This window comes from Gopherus flavomarginatus, chromosome 8 (assembly GCF_025201925.1).
Source record: "Gopherus flavomarginatus isolate rGopFla2 chromosome 8, rGopFla2.mat.asm, whole genome shotgun sequence".
NCBI classification, from domain to species: domain Eukaryota; kingdom Metazoa; phylum Chordata; order Testudines; family Testudinidae; genus Gopherus; species Gopherus flavomarginatus.
The window spans coordinates 86,302,288-86,317,577 of record NC_066624.1 but is presented as its reverse complement, the minus strand read 5'-3'; the positions used below and the strand labels follow the sequence as shown (position 1 = coordinate 86,317,577).

Below are 15,290 nucleotides of genomic sequence, written 5' to 3'. Positions count from 1 at the left end.
AGCACTTTCAGATTGAAATTCTTTCCTGAAATATAGAATGATAAAATCGTGTCTGACGGCATGCCTCCACTGCCTGGTCTGCCTTAGTCTATGGGGGTGTAAAGAACTGTGCACACCAAAGTGCTGTGCTATAACTCCCCCGTGTGGATGCTGCAGGCACAAGCAAAAAGATTTCTTATTTACATTAATATAGTCCTCTTCAAATAGGACTATGGTAATGAGAACTGGGAACCTTGCTCCCATAGCATCTGCACAGGAGAGTTACAGCACAGGACTTCGGTGCGCACTGCTGTTCACAGTCTCGTAGTCCAGACTGCAGGGCAGTGTAGACATGCCCTGAGATAGTATCTTCAGTGGTTCTGTGAGAAGCAGGAGTAACAATGTGTATGTGTGTCTTCCTGTGTATTTCTCCTCTGCTCCTCTCACTCCTATGAGAGAAAAGATGGACAAGTGAGCTATTAAATTAACAACTGAAATATGTTTGTTGGTTTAGCAACTGATTGCACTGTGTATTGCCTGTGATTTTGACTTGTCAGTATTCTTGTCAACCAATGTCAACATGAATCACATACAAAAAATTAGATTTTCTACAGAATTGTAAAAATAAAAATGATTACAATGTATTTCCATTTTTCTTATATATCTTCTTTTGACAGGTATTAGCATATAGTATCTTTATTTTCAATGCTGCACATTTATATACCATACTTGTACTTAAAACCAATTGGTGACTACCTTTTAACTACGAATCTAGGATCTGCTCCTCCTCCCATTTAAATCTGTGGCAGTTTGTCCACTGTGGCATGAAACCAAGTATCAGAGGGGTAGCCGTGTTAGTCTGTATCCACAAAAACAACGAGGAGTCCGGTGGCACCTTAAAGACTAACAGATTTATTTGGGCATAAGCTTTTGTGGGTAAAAAACCCACTGCTTCCATGCATCTGAAGAAATAGGTTTTTTCCCACGAAAGCTTATGCCCATCTGTTAGTCTTTAAGGTGCCACCGGACTCATTGTTTTTGTGACATGAAGGAATTGGTCTCACTGTGGTCATATTACACTAGACTGCACTTTATAGGAATTACAGTGTCATCAATAAACAAAAAGCCACAAAGATGCATAGTATCATTGTAGCACATTGGTAAAATCAAAATCTGATCTATTTTGCTTATATAATTATTTTTAGATATCCACACTGAAACTATTATAGAATTTTTTACAGTTCCTACCCCTGTAGTAGATGAGTGGTATCTTTAAACAAAAACCCAAACCTCTCCTACTCAGGCAGTCTCTCAGACCAGTTGGAAACATTTTCATTTAGAATAATATTTTCTGTTTATTAATATTTCCAGTAGTTTAAAATTAGACAAAAGGAACAGGCAGATAAACAATAAAGAACATTAGGCTGATTGTTTTCTTCCTGCCCTTTTTGGAGGGGACAGTGGATTTAGGGATTTGTCAAAACTTGGGGGTGGAAGGAGGGAAATAGCTGTGAAGGGTGACTTCTAAACTAAATTTGTAAATATTTCACTTGGTATCCACAGGCCTTTTCCATTTCTAAATGAACTTCTTCCCAAATAAAATCTGCCAGCTGTGGGAATCTTAGTGCACCCACCTACATAGGGCACCCACAAATAAGTATTAGCTGCTTTATTCTCGTTTCCCTTTTGAATAATTTACAGTAAATTGAAAGCTAGAGGTGAAGCACAGTTACATACCATCTATAAATATTAACAATGTTTGAAACCGATTGTTTAGCTCTTCACTAGTGAGGGCTCATCGTGCCTTGCACGTGTAAAGCACTGTCTGCACTCGATTAACCTCATGCTTGGCGGGATCAACCCCTGAACGTGTGAATTAACGAAATTAGAAATCCGTAGCAGCACTGAAACAGTTTCCCTCAAATACGGAGATGTTAATCCACGCTCTGGGTGGGCCGCAATGCAGCGCTAGCTCTGACCCACACTCGGGCGTGGAAACCCTCCTGCTACCGGAGGGTTTGAAATCTGGACGCGGCGCTTAGCTGTGCGGGACACAGAGCCTTGTGCCTGTGGCGCCGATACCCCGCTTCAGGGCCTAGCGCGCTCTGGGGACCCTTCGGGCTCCTGGGCTGGACACCGGCCGCGATCGTGGGACCTTCCCGCCCTCGGGGGCGCCTGGGTCGCAGCGCGGGGGGATTGAACTGCCCCCGGCACACGCAGGCGCAGCCCAGTTCCGCGCAGAGGAGGCCCGCCCGGCCTTGTCCCTGCTCCTGGCGCCCCGGAACCCGTGTGCCGGGCCGTGCTCGCCGGCCGGAGCGCGCTGGCTGAGCCACCCTGACGGGAAGCGGGTCAGCTGACCGCGGGGAGGCGCCCGGCCTAGGAGCGGAGCAGGCGAGCGGCGGCGGCCGGGAAGATGCTGCTGGTGCTGTCTGAGGAGCGCAAGGAGCACCTGGGCTTCCTGACCCAGGTGGACAGCGCAGGTCCGGCTCGCCCCGCCCCGGCCTCCGTGCTGCGCCGCCCTGTTCCCCCGTCCTGGCCGGGCTCCTTCGCGCCCACAGACCCCACAAGCCCCCAGCGCCAGCGTGGCCCCCCTTGGGCAGCGAAGTGGGGTCTGTGACCCTGATAAACTGAAACAGGGTCCTCTGTCCTGCTCCCAAAGCACCAGACATCACCCCGCCGCTGGAGCCCGCTGTGGTTGAGAGGGTCCCTAAGTAGGGTGATTAGTCCTGATTTTATAGGAACAGCCTTGATTTTGGGTCTTTTTCTTATATAGGCTCCTATTACCCCCCCACCCCGTGTCCTGATTTTTCACACTTGCTGTCTGTTCACCCTACCCCTAAGAGCCCAGGGCCTTCTGCAGGGACCACATGTCAGCTCTGTTAATGAGGGACACCTGGCAAAGGCTTGGGCAAGGTGTGAAATGTGTCCCTGGCATTGCAAAACGCCCCCTGTCTCCCAACAGGCTGGAACTGCCCGAGAGTTACCCAAAGCACAGGAGTCACTAGGCAGGTCTGCAGAGCGTTTAATCTCCTTTCATTTCAGTTGTTGGTGAATTTGGCCGTATCGCGGTGGAGTTCTTAAGAAAAGGCACCAACCCGAAAATCTACGAAGGAGCCGCAAGTAAGAGCAAGAGAAGTGGGGCAGAAGGGTAATGCTGCCTGGGATCTTGCTGGACTGACGGGGAATTGTTAAAACTGAGTTTTTTAAAACACTAATTAAAACAACCTAGATATTTTAGATTTTATTAATCAAAAACGTATCCTTAGATACTACAACGGGTGGGGGCAAACTTTTTAGTCCGAGGGTCACATCTGGGCGAGGAAATTGTATGGGGGCCATGAATGTAGGGCTGGGGCAGGGGGTTGGGGTATGAGAGGGAGTGGGGAGTGTGGGACGGGGTGTGGGGTGCAGCAGGGTGCTCAGGGCAGGGAGTTGGGGTGCAGCAGGGGGTTGGGGTGCAGGGTGGGACGGGGCTCAGGGAAGGGGGTTGGGATGCAGGAGGGGGTGCAGAGTGCGGGTTGAGATGCAAGAGGAGGTGCGGAGTGTGGGAGGGGGCTCAGAGGAGGGTGTTGGGGTGAAGGAGGGGTGTGGCAGGGGGCTAAAAAGCTTACGGCAGGGGTTGGGATGCAGGGTGCAGGAGGGGTGTGGGCTCTGGCCCGGTGCCACTTACCTTGAGCAGCTCTGGGGTTGCAGCAGCGCATAGCAGAGCTAAGGCAGGCTCCCTACCTCCCCTGGCCCTGCGTCGTTCCCGGAAGTGGACAGCATGTCTGACAATGGCTAGTGGGGGTGGGATGGGGCAGGCGGCTCTGCTGTGTGCTGCCCTTACCTGTGGGTACCACCCCTGAGCTCCCATTGGCTGTGGTTTCCCATTTCTGGCCAATGGGAGCTGGAGGGGGAGGGGGCAGTGCCTGCAGGCGAGGGCAGTGCACAAAGCCATCTGTCCCCACTTCCACCAGGGGCTGCAGGGACGTGGTGCCGGCCGTTTCTGGGAGCGGCGCAGGGCCAGGGCAGGCAGGGAGCCTGTTTTAGCCGCGCTGCGCCGTGGGGCTGGCAATTCTGCGGACCGGATTGAAAGCCCTGAGGGGCTGGATCCAGCCCGTGGGCCGTAGTTTGCCCTCCCTTATACTGCAGTGTTGAGCAGCAATATAAAATCCAGAAATATATTTGGGACAGATGTAACATCATGATGCCTTAAATGGATGTCATCAACTTGAAATATGCAATTAACAAAATAAATTTCTGGTGCTTCTAAATTTCTCTTCCATTTTTTTGTTGTCTTACAGTAATGTTTTCCTGGTTTTCGAAAAATATTTTTCCGTCTCCTGTTGCTTTGTGAAAGGCCCATCCAACTATCAGAGTAAAATTGTCTGTTTAGTGGATTATAGCTGGGAGGTGGAGGAATGACATTAGCTGTACCCAAAGGATTATCAAATGTATAAAGAAAAACAACTGAAAACACTCCCTTTCTTTTTTAAATCTTTCGTCTATAGCAATTGTAAATTATACTTGTAACTGTGGTTTAAATAATTTAGGTGTGATTATGTGTTTGTGTCCCTTTAATGCAATGCCTCCCTTTCCAAAGGGCAAAGTCTGAAAGTTGGCAACACTAGTACCAATCTGGTCACCATTGGTTAGATTTAAAAAGTGATACACAACTGAGCACATTATTTTATGATATGATTTAATAAACTCTAAAGCATTCTGTCAGGTCCTGTTGTGACTTACCATGCAATGTATACTTAAGTCTGTACTAGTTCTGCTATGCTTTTTAAAAAATTATTTATTTATTTAAATGACCTGTGTGTTATAGCCTGGACCGATACACCTTACCTTGTCTTCAATATCTGTTTTGTTTTCAGGAAAACTTAATGTTAGTAGTGATGTTATTCAGCATGGAGTTGAGGGATTAACATATCTTCTCACTGAGGGCTCCAAGCTCATGGTAAGGAATAATGTTGCGATAGTATATATCTGGAGGTAAAAGTTTGAGAGAAGTCCTCCAGTTTTTTATTGGAAAACAAAGGCTTTCACAATATGCCTACAATGCTGGAAACACTTAGACAAGGGACCTAAGTCAGGTTTTCAAAATTTGACAACTTCTTGATGATGGGAGAACGAAAAGGTATGTATAAAAGCAACATCATTTTTACATAGTATCCTAATATTAAGCATCCCAAAGCACTGTCTATGTGACTCACTTCACTTTGCCTAGCATGTGCATTTCAGTGGCTCTAGAGTTAAACTTTTTAACAGCACATAGCAACAATACACAACAATAAAGAACAGAAAGTGAGGAATAATACTTTAAAGAAACTATCCAACGTAAGTGAAGGGAAATCTATTTTTGAGTTCAAAACGCTATACTGAATACAGACTAGATTAACTCCTCTTATTGGTTGTTTCTTGGAGCTACCCAGGCTACTGGCCTGATGCTGCTTAGTTTGTGAGATTTTAACTAAATCAGCATAAAAGGTAATATGAATCCAGGCAAATAGGAAAGAAAGAAAGAAAGGTACCTGGGTAATAAATTGTCTTCCCATTGGGAAGACCGTTCAATAAGTAAGAGGATATTTGAATATTGCAAATGTATGAAATAAGTGGAGCAGTTGACTAGTAGTCCTGAGTTAACTTCATTCACGTGTATTCTTCTGGTATTGCTTCCAGTTCTTGGAATAGAGTGAAATATCTCCCTTCGGAAAGTAGGGTGACCTGAAAAATGAAATAAATTCCCTTGGCATTTTGATGGGATAGAGCTTGTCATGGAATACTTACTTGTTGGCAACAGTGCAAAAGGAAGACTCTTCTCTTAAGTACATGACTCCTTCCAGAATAATAGAAACTGAACTAGACCATAAAATAAAACATACATGTAGAAAACCATTGATCTGGGACTGTCAAAGTACAAGGGCCACTCTAGATTAATGTAATGTGAGCTCTGGTGTTGCACCCAGTGCTTATGTACATAGATAGGCATTTTAGAAATTTCAGAGTACTTTAAAATTTTAATAATAATGCTACACAATAGTTTATAAATGTATCTGATATCTAGAAATTTACTAGGATCTGTCAAGGCCCAATAAGTCATTGTTATAAGCTCCTTCTATTAGTATGTTATTTTGGTTCCTACTACTTTCAAATAGGTGTACCAAAATGATTAAATACAAAATGTTAAGCCTTTTTTTGCCCTTTTTAATTTATTTGAGTAGTTGTATTTGAATATTATTATCTATGTTGATGTATGTTTGGTAGCAATATCATATAGGCATTTATACACTAGTTAACATGTGAGAGGTTTGATGGATTCTAGATATGGAACTCCTCTTTTATATTTCTGCATGAAAGGGATTGTAACTAGGTAATGTGACTTTAGAAAATGTGATATATAGATTCTGGGGAGCAAGTAACATAGTAATAGCAACAACAGTTGTGCAATTCCTGATTATATTCTAAATTGTTAATTTCTAGATTTCTGAGATAGACTTCCAAGACTCTGTACTTGTTCTGGGATTCTCAGAAGAATTGAACAAATTATTGCTCCAGCTTTACCTTGACAACAGAAAGGAGATCAGAAGCATTCTTGGTGAACTGGCACCAAAGCTTCCCAGTTACCACAGCCTTGAATGGAGACTAGATGTGCAGGTAACATACCCTAGTCTTAGTAGATAATCTGAATTTCATTTTAGCACATTTTGGCAGAACAGCTATTGTGAAAAAAATAAGGTTAATTCAATCTTCTTAAAATGTTTGAGGCTGCAGTATCTGCATTTATATAAATATTTGCAGATGTTTATTTACTAGTGTGCACTGGAAGACAGTGGGCTTTAAGATAGATGAAGAATATAGTTAATGTTGCAAAATGATTTCATTGTTTTATGTACTGTTACAATGCGGAGTTCAGTCAGAGATTTATATACTAAATTAGAGGATAACTTTTTAAAAATCAATAAAATAGACTAAATAAAAAGTCTTTGGTGTACTATATAATGAAGCATTGTAAAATGACAGCATTGCAAAAAACTACATTTGATTAAACCAGAAACTGCAATCATTATTAGATGATGATAAAACTAGATACAGATGGAAAGAGTAAACTATATGTCAGTCTATGAATAAAGTTGCCGAAGTGTTGAGTTCCAGATTGACACTTGGGTTCCTAGCATTTCTTTGTTTTAACACATACTGTTTCTTTTTTCCCTCTTACTTCCCCATTTCATCTCATTTGAACATCTTCATAAAGCTTGCCAGCAGAAGTCTGAGACAACAGATTAAACCAGCTGTCACTATAAAGCTACACCTTGATCAAAATGGAGATCAGACAACCAAAATATTACAAACTGACCCTGCTACTCTGCTCCACCTAATTCAGCAATTGGAACAAGCCTTAGGGGAAATGAAAACAAATCATTGTAGGCGAATAGTCCGCAACATCAAATAACATTAATTTGTGACTTATCTCATTAAGTAATTTGTGAAACAGTAGTAGAAAACAATGTTCACAAGTATACATTTTGAGGAAAATAAACATCTGGATCAGATGAAATGCTTTCCTGTGCCAGGATCTTCAGCCAGTGGTTACAGGCCGAACTTCCTTTGTTGCTAACTTTATACAGATGCCTGATATGAGTTAGGATAATTGTCTTGTGCTTTAACTCAATATAGAAATTAGTCTGGTCAGCTGTACGTTAGTTCTCTCTCCTTGGTGAGCATCCCTAATATTATATAGGGCTGTCTCAATATAATACCAAGTTGTGTATTCATTGCTATATTTTTCAAGCAACATTTTTCTCTTGTGTTCTTTCTTAAAATAAAAAAATACTTACACTGAGAAGGAGTGATATTTTACTAGGATTGGTCTTCCATCTAAATTCTTATGCTTATAGAATCACTGAATTTAGCTCTTAAAGTTCCCACTTCTTTTCCCTGCCATAACTTCTGTTAGTGGCTGCTAAGATGCTTTTATGAAGTGGTGGCAACAAATTCTGTAATGCTGCATATATCATCAAAGTCACATTACAGACAAATAGTAGGTTTGTTTTAGATATTGTTTCCTATGTTTCTGGCTAGACTTGCAAATAAGAGAATCAGTCCACTTTTAAGTTTAACTTATGTTAGCCAAAGCACTCTACTACTGTTTAACTTTCTGCAAAGATGTGTAATATGCTAGCACTTCCTTGACTATAGCGGGGTGTGATGGGGTGGCTACCTCATGCAGGAGTGGAAGGGGTTAATGGAGGCCAGATGGGTCAATTAACCTAATAGATTGGAGGCTAAGAAGAAAGCCCTAATTAGAGGAACAGGCTGTGCAGGAACAGATGGGGCCTGTATAAAGCCAGGTAGCTGGCTGCAGATAGGGGTCACTGTTTCTGGGAACGGCTGCTGCTTGGCAAGGGCAGTCTCCCCCTATGAAGGGGGAGCAGTGTTTGGAGACTGCAGGGTGCATTGGATGCAGTCATACCCTGGAAAGGGAGGAGGGTTTTGGAATTGGTAGACCCAGATAGAGAAGGGAAGCCAATGGTGAGAAGCAGTACAGGGAACGAGGAGTGAGGGCTAAGAAAGGGAAGTCCAGAGCTGCTGAGCTGAGGGTCCCTGGACTGGAACTCAGTGTAGAGAGTGGGCCTGGGTTCCCTTCCCAGCCCCCGGGGAGTGGCCAGGGCATTGGAGATGCCAGGTAGACAGCAGGTCTGGAAAGACTGTGAATTCCCTGGAAGAGGAGGACGTTAGTGACCTGGCCAGAGGGCCAAGCCATGAAGAGTAGGCTGCAGATTCAGGGCTGCAGACTGAGGTCTTGTCTACACTTACCGGGGGATAGAAGAGCTGCGATTAATGCATCGGTGGTCGATTTAGCAGGTCTTCACTAGACAGATTGCTCTCCTGTCTACTCCTGTACTCCACCGGATTGAGAAGAGTAGGGGGAGTCGATGGGAGAGCATCTCCCGTAGACATCGTGTAGTGTGTACCGCACAGTACGTAAATCTAAGCTATGTCGATTTTGAGTTACTCTATTCACATAACTCAAATTGCGTAGCTTAGATCGAATTTCCCCTGTAGTGTAGACAAGGCCTGAGACAGGATGTGGGGGGAAGACTCACTGGAAGGAGAGTGCAAGCTGGCAGAGCTAATTCCCAGAACGGCCTGCGGGAGTCATTGCAAGCCATGACTTTGACTAAGGGCTAAAGTGCTAGTAGTTACTACTGGCAGGTTCTGGCAATCAGCTAGTAATGGCTAGCTTAGATAATAGTTTGTACATGCAAACCCCAATGGCTCTGTGTAAGTTCATACAGAGAATCTCCTCATATGGAACTGGAAGTATGCAATTGGGCAGCAGCAGAGACCCCTCCAGCCCCCCCCCCAAAAAAAAAAAAAAAAAAAAGCAAATACAGTACGGTGTTAAACGTAAACTAACAACAAAAAAGGGAAAGTGGCATTTTTCCTCTGCATAATAAAGTTTCAGATCTGTATTAAATCAATGTTCAGTTGTAAACTTTTGAAAGAACCATAATGTTTGGTTCAGAGTTACAAACATTTCAGAGTTACTAACAAACTCCATTCCTGCTATGTTTGTAACTCTGAGGTTCTACTGTAAATACAGGTGATCTGAACAGTAGCAAAAGCAGTATTATGGGTTAAGCAATGATAGTTTTTAAGCTTTAAAGAAAGCTATTAGGAAAAAGCAAAAAAGTACAACTGCTGCTTTATCCTCTCTCTTTCAGATTTGTTGATTAAAACAATTCTATGGCTTGGATTTTTCTCTCTGACAGGTCAGCTGTAGCAAGTTTTCCAGCCTATGGAAAGATGGGTTTATAATGGAAACATTGACTTAATTATTGCATGGGAATGTTATTTTAATTAAGAAATGTAAGTGGCTTTTAGCATCTAACATGGATGACAAAAAAATGAGACTTCTAACATTTCATTCATGCTGTAGTATAACATTTTGTAGCTTCAGTGAATAGGATGTTAGTATCACTTTGTTGTTACTAGTGGGAGTGCATTATACACCATGGGAACTGTAGTGGACAGAGAACAGATAGTGAAGGGGAGTTTTGCACATATGATTTGGCTTCAATTTTTGCTGTCTCCCCTCCTTCCATGTTAATGTTATAATAATGCTCCTTTGCTGCTGTTCAGGATTTATGGTTTAAAATACACTTTTTAATTGTTAAATCTATTGCGATTTTCTTAGTGTTTTGTGTTTTTGCTCCTTGTGGAAAGTAGCATTTAAAGCCAAAGACAGCAGAAGTGTATTAAACTGTAGCAGTGCTTGCTATTTAAAAAGAGGCTTAATTTAGAAGATTCAAGCTTAGTTAGTTTATTTTATTCTTTGATTTTTTGGGGGAGAGTGGAGGGAATGTAGGGGAGAATAGACAAAATTCATGGTTCCCTCACACAATTGTTCACTCATGCAATGACGACTAAATTTCCTCTCCCATCTGCAATGGAAGCTTATATCAGCATTATTTCCTATTTTAAAAAATGGCAGACCCTTGGTGTGGAGTCTTGTTATTCAGTTTCATAACTTAAGATCAGCTAGCAGGTTGTAGGAGGGTTGCTGTATCTCATCTACAAAGATCAGAAAGGGTTTTGTTAAGCACATATGTTCCTCCGATGATTATTGACTAAATTTGATCCACTAGCCTCATCTACTGGGGCTCTGCTGTTGCTATCATTTGATGCAGAAAAAGCACATTTGATTAGGTGCAGAGGATACATCTTTTGCAGTAATGGGATGGTCTCTGAATGGATTAAGTTCAGAACACAAAGTTCTGTGCTAAAGTGGAAGTTGATAGAATTGGCTTTGCATTAGTGAGGGGTGGGCACCACTGCCTATTACACATTCATTTGAACTACTGCTTGAGAATATTAGTGAAGAGCTCCTGGGTGTTGTGTGTGGAGGAAATAAATGGTATTTCCCTTTCCTTGGATGCCAGTGTCATATTTGTTATGCATCTGATCCATGAGAAGACTTCATTTACTATAGATTCCTTGGGATGCTTGTGAAGCACTATTTGCTAGTTAAGAAAACGGATGTGAAATGAGAGACTATATATAGCTTAGCCTTTGATTGTCAGAAGAGAGAGAGTATTCAAGCTTTTCTTAGTCTGTCATCTGTGTGTCCTTTTTGTGTGTGCGTGTGTTGCACATCACACATGGGGATTGTGTAAAGTAGCGAATTACAATCAAGCTGAGTTACTTGGTATCTCCATTGGTTTTTTTCAGCGTCAGTGCTGGTCTTCCATATTTTTAGAGTAAGTGCAAGAATAGCTTGAGTAGCCAATTCATATTTTGCTCCACAGATCTCTCCTCAGTTGGGCCCCATTCTAAAACCCACTGAAGTGAATGGGAGTCTCTCTTAAAGAAAACCTATTTTATTGCAGCTGTTCTCAGCTACTGTGGACCAGTTGGTACCATGTGCAGCTGTTTGTAATCTCTGTAACCATGTCCGTGGGGCATCATGGTAAGGTAGGGGGGTATTTTTGTTGTCCCTCCGCCACCATATTCTGGATAGAATAGAGAGTTCCAGCTGGACCATGGGAATATAGAAAATTTGGGAATGATAATCAGTGCATATCCCACAGGCATTCCTGTATGTCTCAGGCGCTTATGCAGTTTCTCTCAGTGGTGCACAGGCAAATGTATATTCTGCAATATTCACTTGTTTTCAGCAAAGCTAATTTGCTGCATGGCGGGCCTCTGTAAACAATCTCCACCGGTTCAGTGCTGGTGCAGATGGCTAGTGCTGGAGTAATAGTCTCTATGGTGAAAATAGTCCTCCTGGCACCGTTGCACTGTACAAGTCAACTGTGTGGATGGTCTGTACTCTACTATCCCAGGTTACATTTTCCAGAAACCTTTATACCAAGTGCTGCATACACTGTTTGTTTGTATGCTATTTTGCCAGCCTCAACTTCTCCAGAAATGATGATGTCCTGAGGGCCACTTCTTTATCAGGATGTCTAATGTCTTAGAAAAACACTTTCTATGCGTGTTGCCAGCTGGCAAGAGGTGGATGTGCCGGTACTGATGGCAAGGTGATCCAGTTGGAGCGGAACTTTGTGACTGGGTGTCTAAATGTCTTACCAAGCAGAGTGTCGCTCAGGGTAGCACACAGTGCTATGAAAATATCAAAGGGCTGAAGTTGCAGTGTAACAAGATCCAAAGTAGCAGCTGGCATGGAGGCAAACCCGCCCAGTCAGATGCACTGAACCAAGTTCTTGCTTGATCGTATGGAGGCACTCTGTATACTATGATGGTGAGGGACCCAGATGTGGAGGAGAAGAAAGACACCACCAGCTTCATGTCTTCAGCAAGGACCCAGGAGGAGGAGCTGGACTGGGAGATGCCCAAGACTATGCTTGGAACCGAGGCCGAGTTTAGAGAATCCCAAGCTTTGGAGATGGCAGCTGAGCAGGTTCAAAATGAGAAACTGGGAGACAAAGACCCCTTGCAAAGTATGTCTCTTTTTTTTTTATTATTTGTACCATTTGGGCTGGTTTTGCAGGCAGACATGGGGTTGCAGGGACAGTTTTCTGGGTTCTAATTAACACAATCTGACTCTTAAACAGGACGGGCTCTAGGCACCAGCCTCCTAAGCATGTGCTTGGGGTGGCATTCTGGCTCTTTTTTCTTTTTCTTTTCAAGGGGTGGCAAAAAACCTGGAGCTGGCCCTGGTCTTAAATGGGTGGATTCAGCCTCACACGAGGGTACAAGTGTCCCCTTTCCCGAGCTGTGCAAATTCCTCCCTTTCTTTGCCTCTGTAGTTCAAAGTGGAAGATTCAGCATGTGAGCAATGGAATAGAATACCCATGTGGAGGCAGAGTAAAACTGCATCTGAAACATATTGGCTACTTTGAATGCACTGCAGCAAGGCCACTTACACAACTATAATTCCATTGATTGAATTACCAATGGTTCAGTTCTCTAGTGCAGATGTAACCCAATGGCCTGAAATAGCAACCCAGGCTCTGTCTACACTGGCAAGTTTGTGCGCAGTAAAGCAGCTTTGAGCGCTGGAATTCCCGAGGTGTACACACTGCCAAGCCACTTAGTGCACAGATGCTGTGCTCTTAAAAAACCACTCCAACGAGAGGCATAGAGCTTTTTGTGCCAGGGCTACAGCGCTGCGATGCCAGTGTAGAAACCGTGGTGATTACAGCGCTGCAACTGGCCTCTGGGAGGTGTCCCACAATGCCTGTTCTCACCTCTCTGGACATCAGTTTGAACTCTACTGCCCTGCTCACAGGTGACCAACCATCAGCTGCACCCCATACATTCCTTTGCAAATTTGAAAGTCCGCTTCCTGTTTGCTTGGTGATGCGTGCAGTGGTCTCAGTGCATCTTTCCAGGTGGCCATGCCTGCTCCACGCACCAGGTGATCCCCAGCTTAGAACAATGCTGATCTGCTGGACCGCATGGGCTTTTGGGGAGAGGAGGCTGTCCAGTCACAGCTGTGCTCCAGCCGTTGGAATTATGATACCTATGGACAGATTTCTAGATGCATGATAGAAAGGGGTCATGATCGGGACACATTGCAATGCAAGTTAAAGTGAAGAAGCTGGGGAACACCTACCACAAGGCGCGGGAGGCAAACCGCCGCTCCAGTGCTGTACCCAGGAGCTTCCAGTTCTACAAAGACCTGGACATGATACTCGATGGCGACCTCACCTCCACTGCGAAGGACCACCAACACACTGTTATCAGCCTCCTGGCTCCACTCTCTACCTGCAGCATTCCATTCCTCCCTCCTCACAGTCCCACAGTGTTGACTCCCAGGGCAAACAACACCCATCCCTCTGCAGTTTGGCTGTGCTGAAGTCCAGCACCCACTGCATTGTACTCCAAAGGAAAAGGTTGGGTATGATCCTGGACATACACAAATCTGTAGCTGTCGCAGGACCCCTCCTCCTCTTGATATCTTCCCTTCCCCCATCACCCCGCCACAATGATTTTTTTTTTTCGTTTCTCTCTCCTCTGGTTGTTGTCTTTCACAGGGCCGCCCAGAGGGTGAGGGGGCAAGTGGGGCAATTTTCCCCAGGCCCTGTGGGGACCCCCATGAGAATATAGTATTCTATAGTATTGCAACTTTATTTTATGGAAGAGGCCCCTGAAATTGCTTTGCCCCAGGCCCCCTGAATCCTCTGGGCGGCCCTGGTCTTTCAGTAAAAGAATTGTTTGTTTGAAAGCAATCTTTATTCTATTAAGTGAAAGCAAAAAGAGCACTGCAAAGCAACACACAATTATGTTAAGGGCCCCTTCTTGCATCATGTGCACTGATCACCTCCTGCGTTAATATCTGTGAAATGCCTTTGGTGATCCACAAGTGCCTGGAAAACCATTGAGAAATACCCCTTGCGATTTATGTACTTAGTGGGTAGGTGGTCTGGTGCTAGAATTGGAATATGTGTGCCATCGATTGCCCCTCCATTTGTGCAAAGCCATCCACAAGGTCACGCACGTTGCCCAGAGTCACGGTCTTTTGGAGCGGGATGCAATTAGTGGCCCTGCACATATCTATCAGCATGACTCCAACTGGTTAGCGACCCATCGGTTGCATTGTGGAAGCTGGCTACTCCAGACGGCTATCTCCACACGCTTCTCCAATGACAGGGCAGCTCTCATTCTCGTGTCCTTGCGCCACAGGGCTGGGGCAAGCTCATCACAGTCCCATGAATGTGGTTGTCCTCATGCAAAAGTTCTGCAGCCACTGCTCATCATCCCAGACATGCATCACAATGTGGTCCCACCATTCAGTGCTTGTTTTCCGAGCCCAAAGCGGCATTCCACTGTGGTCAGCACCTCTGTGAATGCACAAGCAATCTTGTGTCATAGCTACTACGCGTGGCGAGATCAACGTCACACTCCTCTTGAATTTGTAGTTTAAGGAATAATTCTACTGCCACTCGTGATGTGTTGGTCAGTGCAAGCAGCATACTGGTCAACAGCTCGGGATCCATTCCTGCAGCCTGAAAGAGGCCGGGCAGGGCATGCAGTACACAAACCATTTAAAGATGGTACCAAATGCAGATGGAAGCACAGGGATTGCTGGGGTGCGAAGCAATGCTTCATGGGGCATTGGGACAGGACCCAGGATGTCCCACGACCACTCCCCGCCTTCCCACAAGTCTTAGTAACAAATGAGAAAGAGATGCTCTGTGGGATAGCTTCCCAGAGTGCACCACTCCAAATAGCGCTGCAAGTGTGAACACGCTATTGCACAGGCAGCTGTCAGAGTGAAAACACAGCACCAGTTTTCCTTTGGCGCTCTCTGAGTGGCGCTGTAACTTTGCCAGTGTCGATGTGCCCACAATCTCAAT

At 44.4% G+C, this 15,290-nt stretch overlaps 1 protein-coding gene across 2 annotated transcripts; it reads left to right on the top strand.

The window, feature by feature from the left end:
• Positions 1-2,321: 2,321 nt before the first annotated feature.
• COMMD2 (COMM domain containing 2) lies at positions 2,322-7,827 on the top strand. 2 transcript variants are annotated; one of them, XM_050966176.1, is made up of 5 exons: positions 2,322-2,459; positions 3,022-3,099; positions 4,839-4,921; positions 6,445-6,618; positions 7,217-7,827. In XM_050966176.1, exons 1-5 carry the CDS (start codon positions 2,393-2,395, stop codon positions 7,412-7,414), a joined length of 600 nt encoding a protein of 199 aa, XP_050822133.1. In that variant the 5' UTR covers positions 2,322-2,392; the 3' UTR covers positions 7,415-7,827. The 2 variants fall into 2 exon arrangements, with proteins under 2 accessions (XP_050822133.1, XP_050822131.1); XM_050966174.1 differs by having other exon boundaries at positions 3,022-3,114.
• Positions 7,828-15,290: the final 7,463 nt, after the last annotated feature.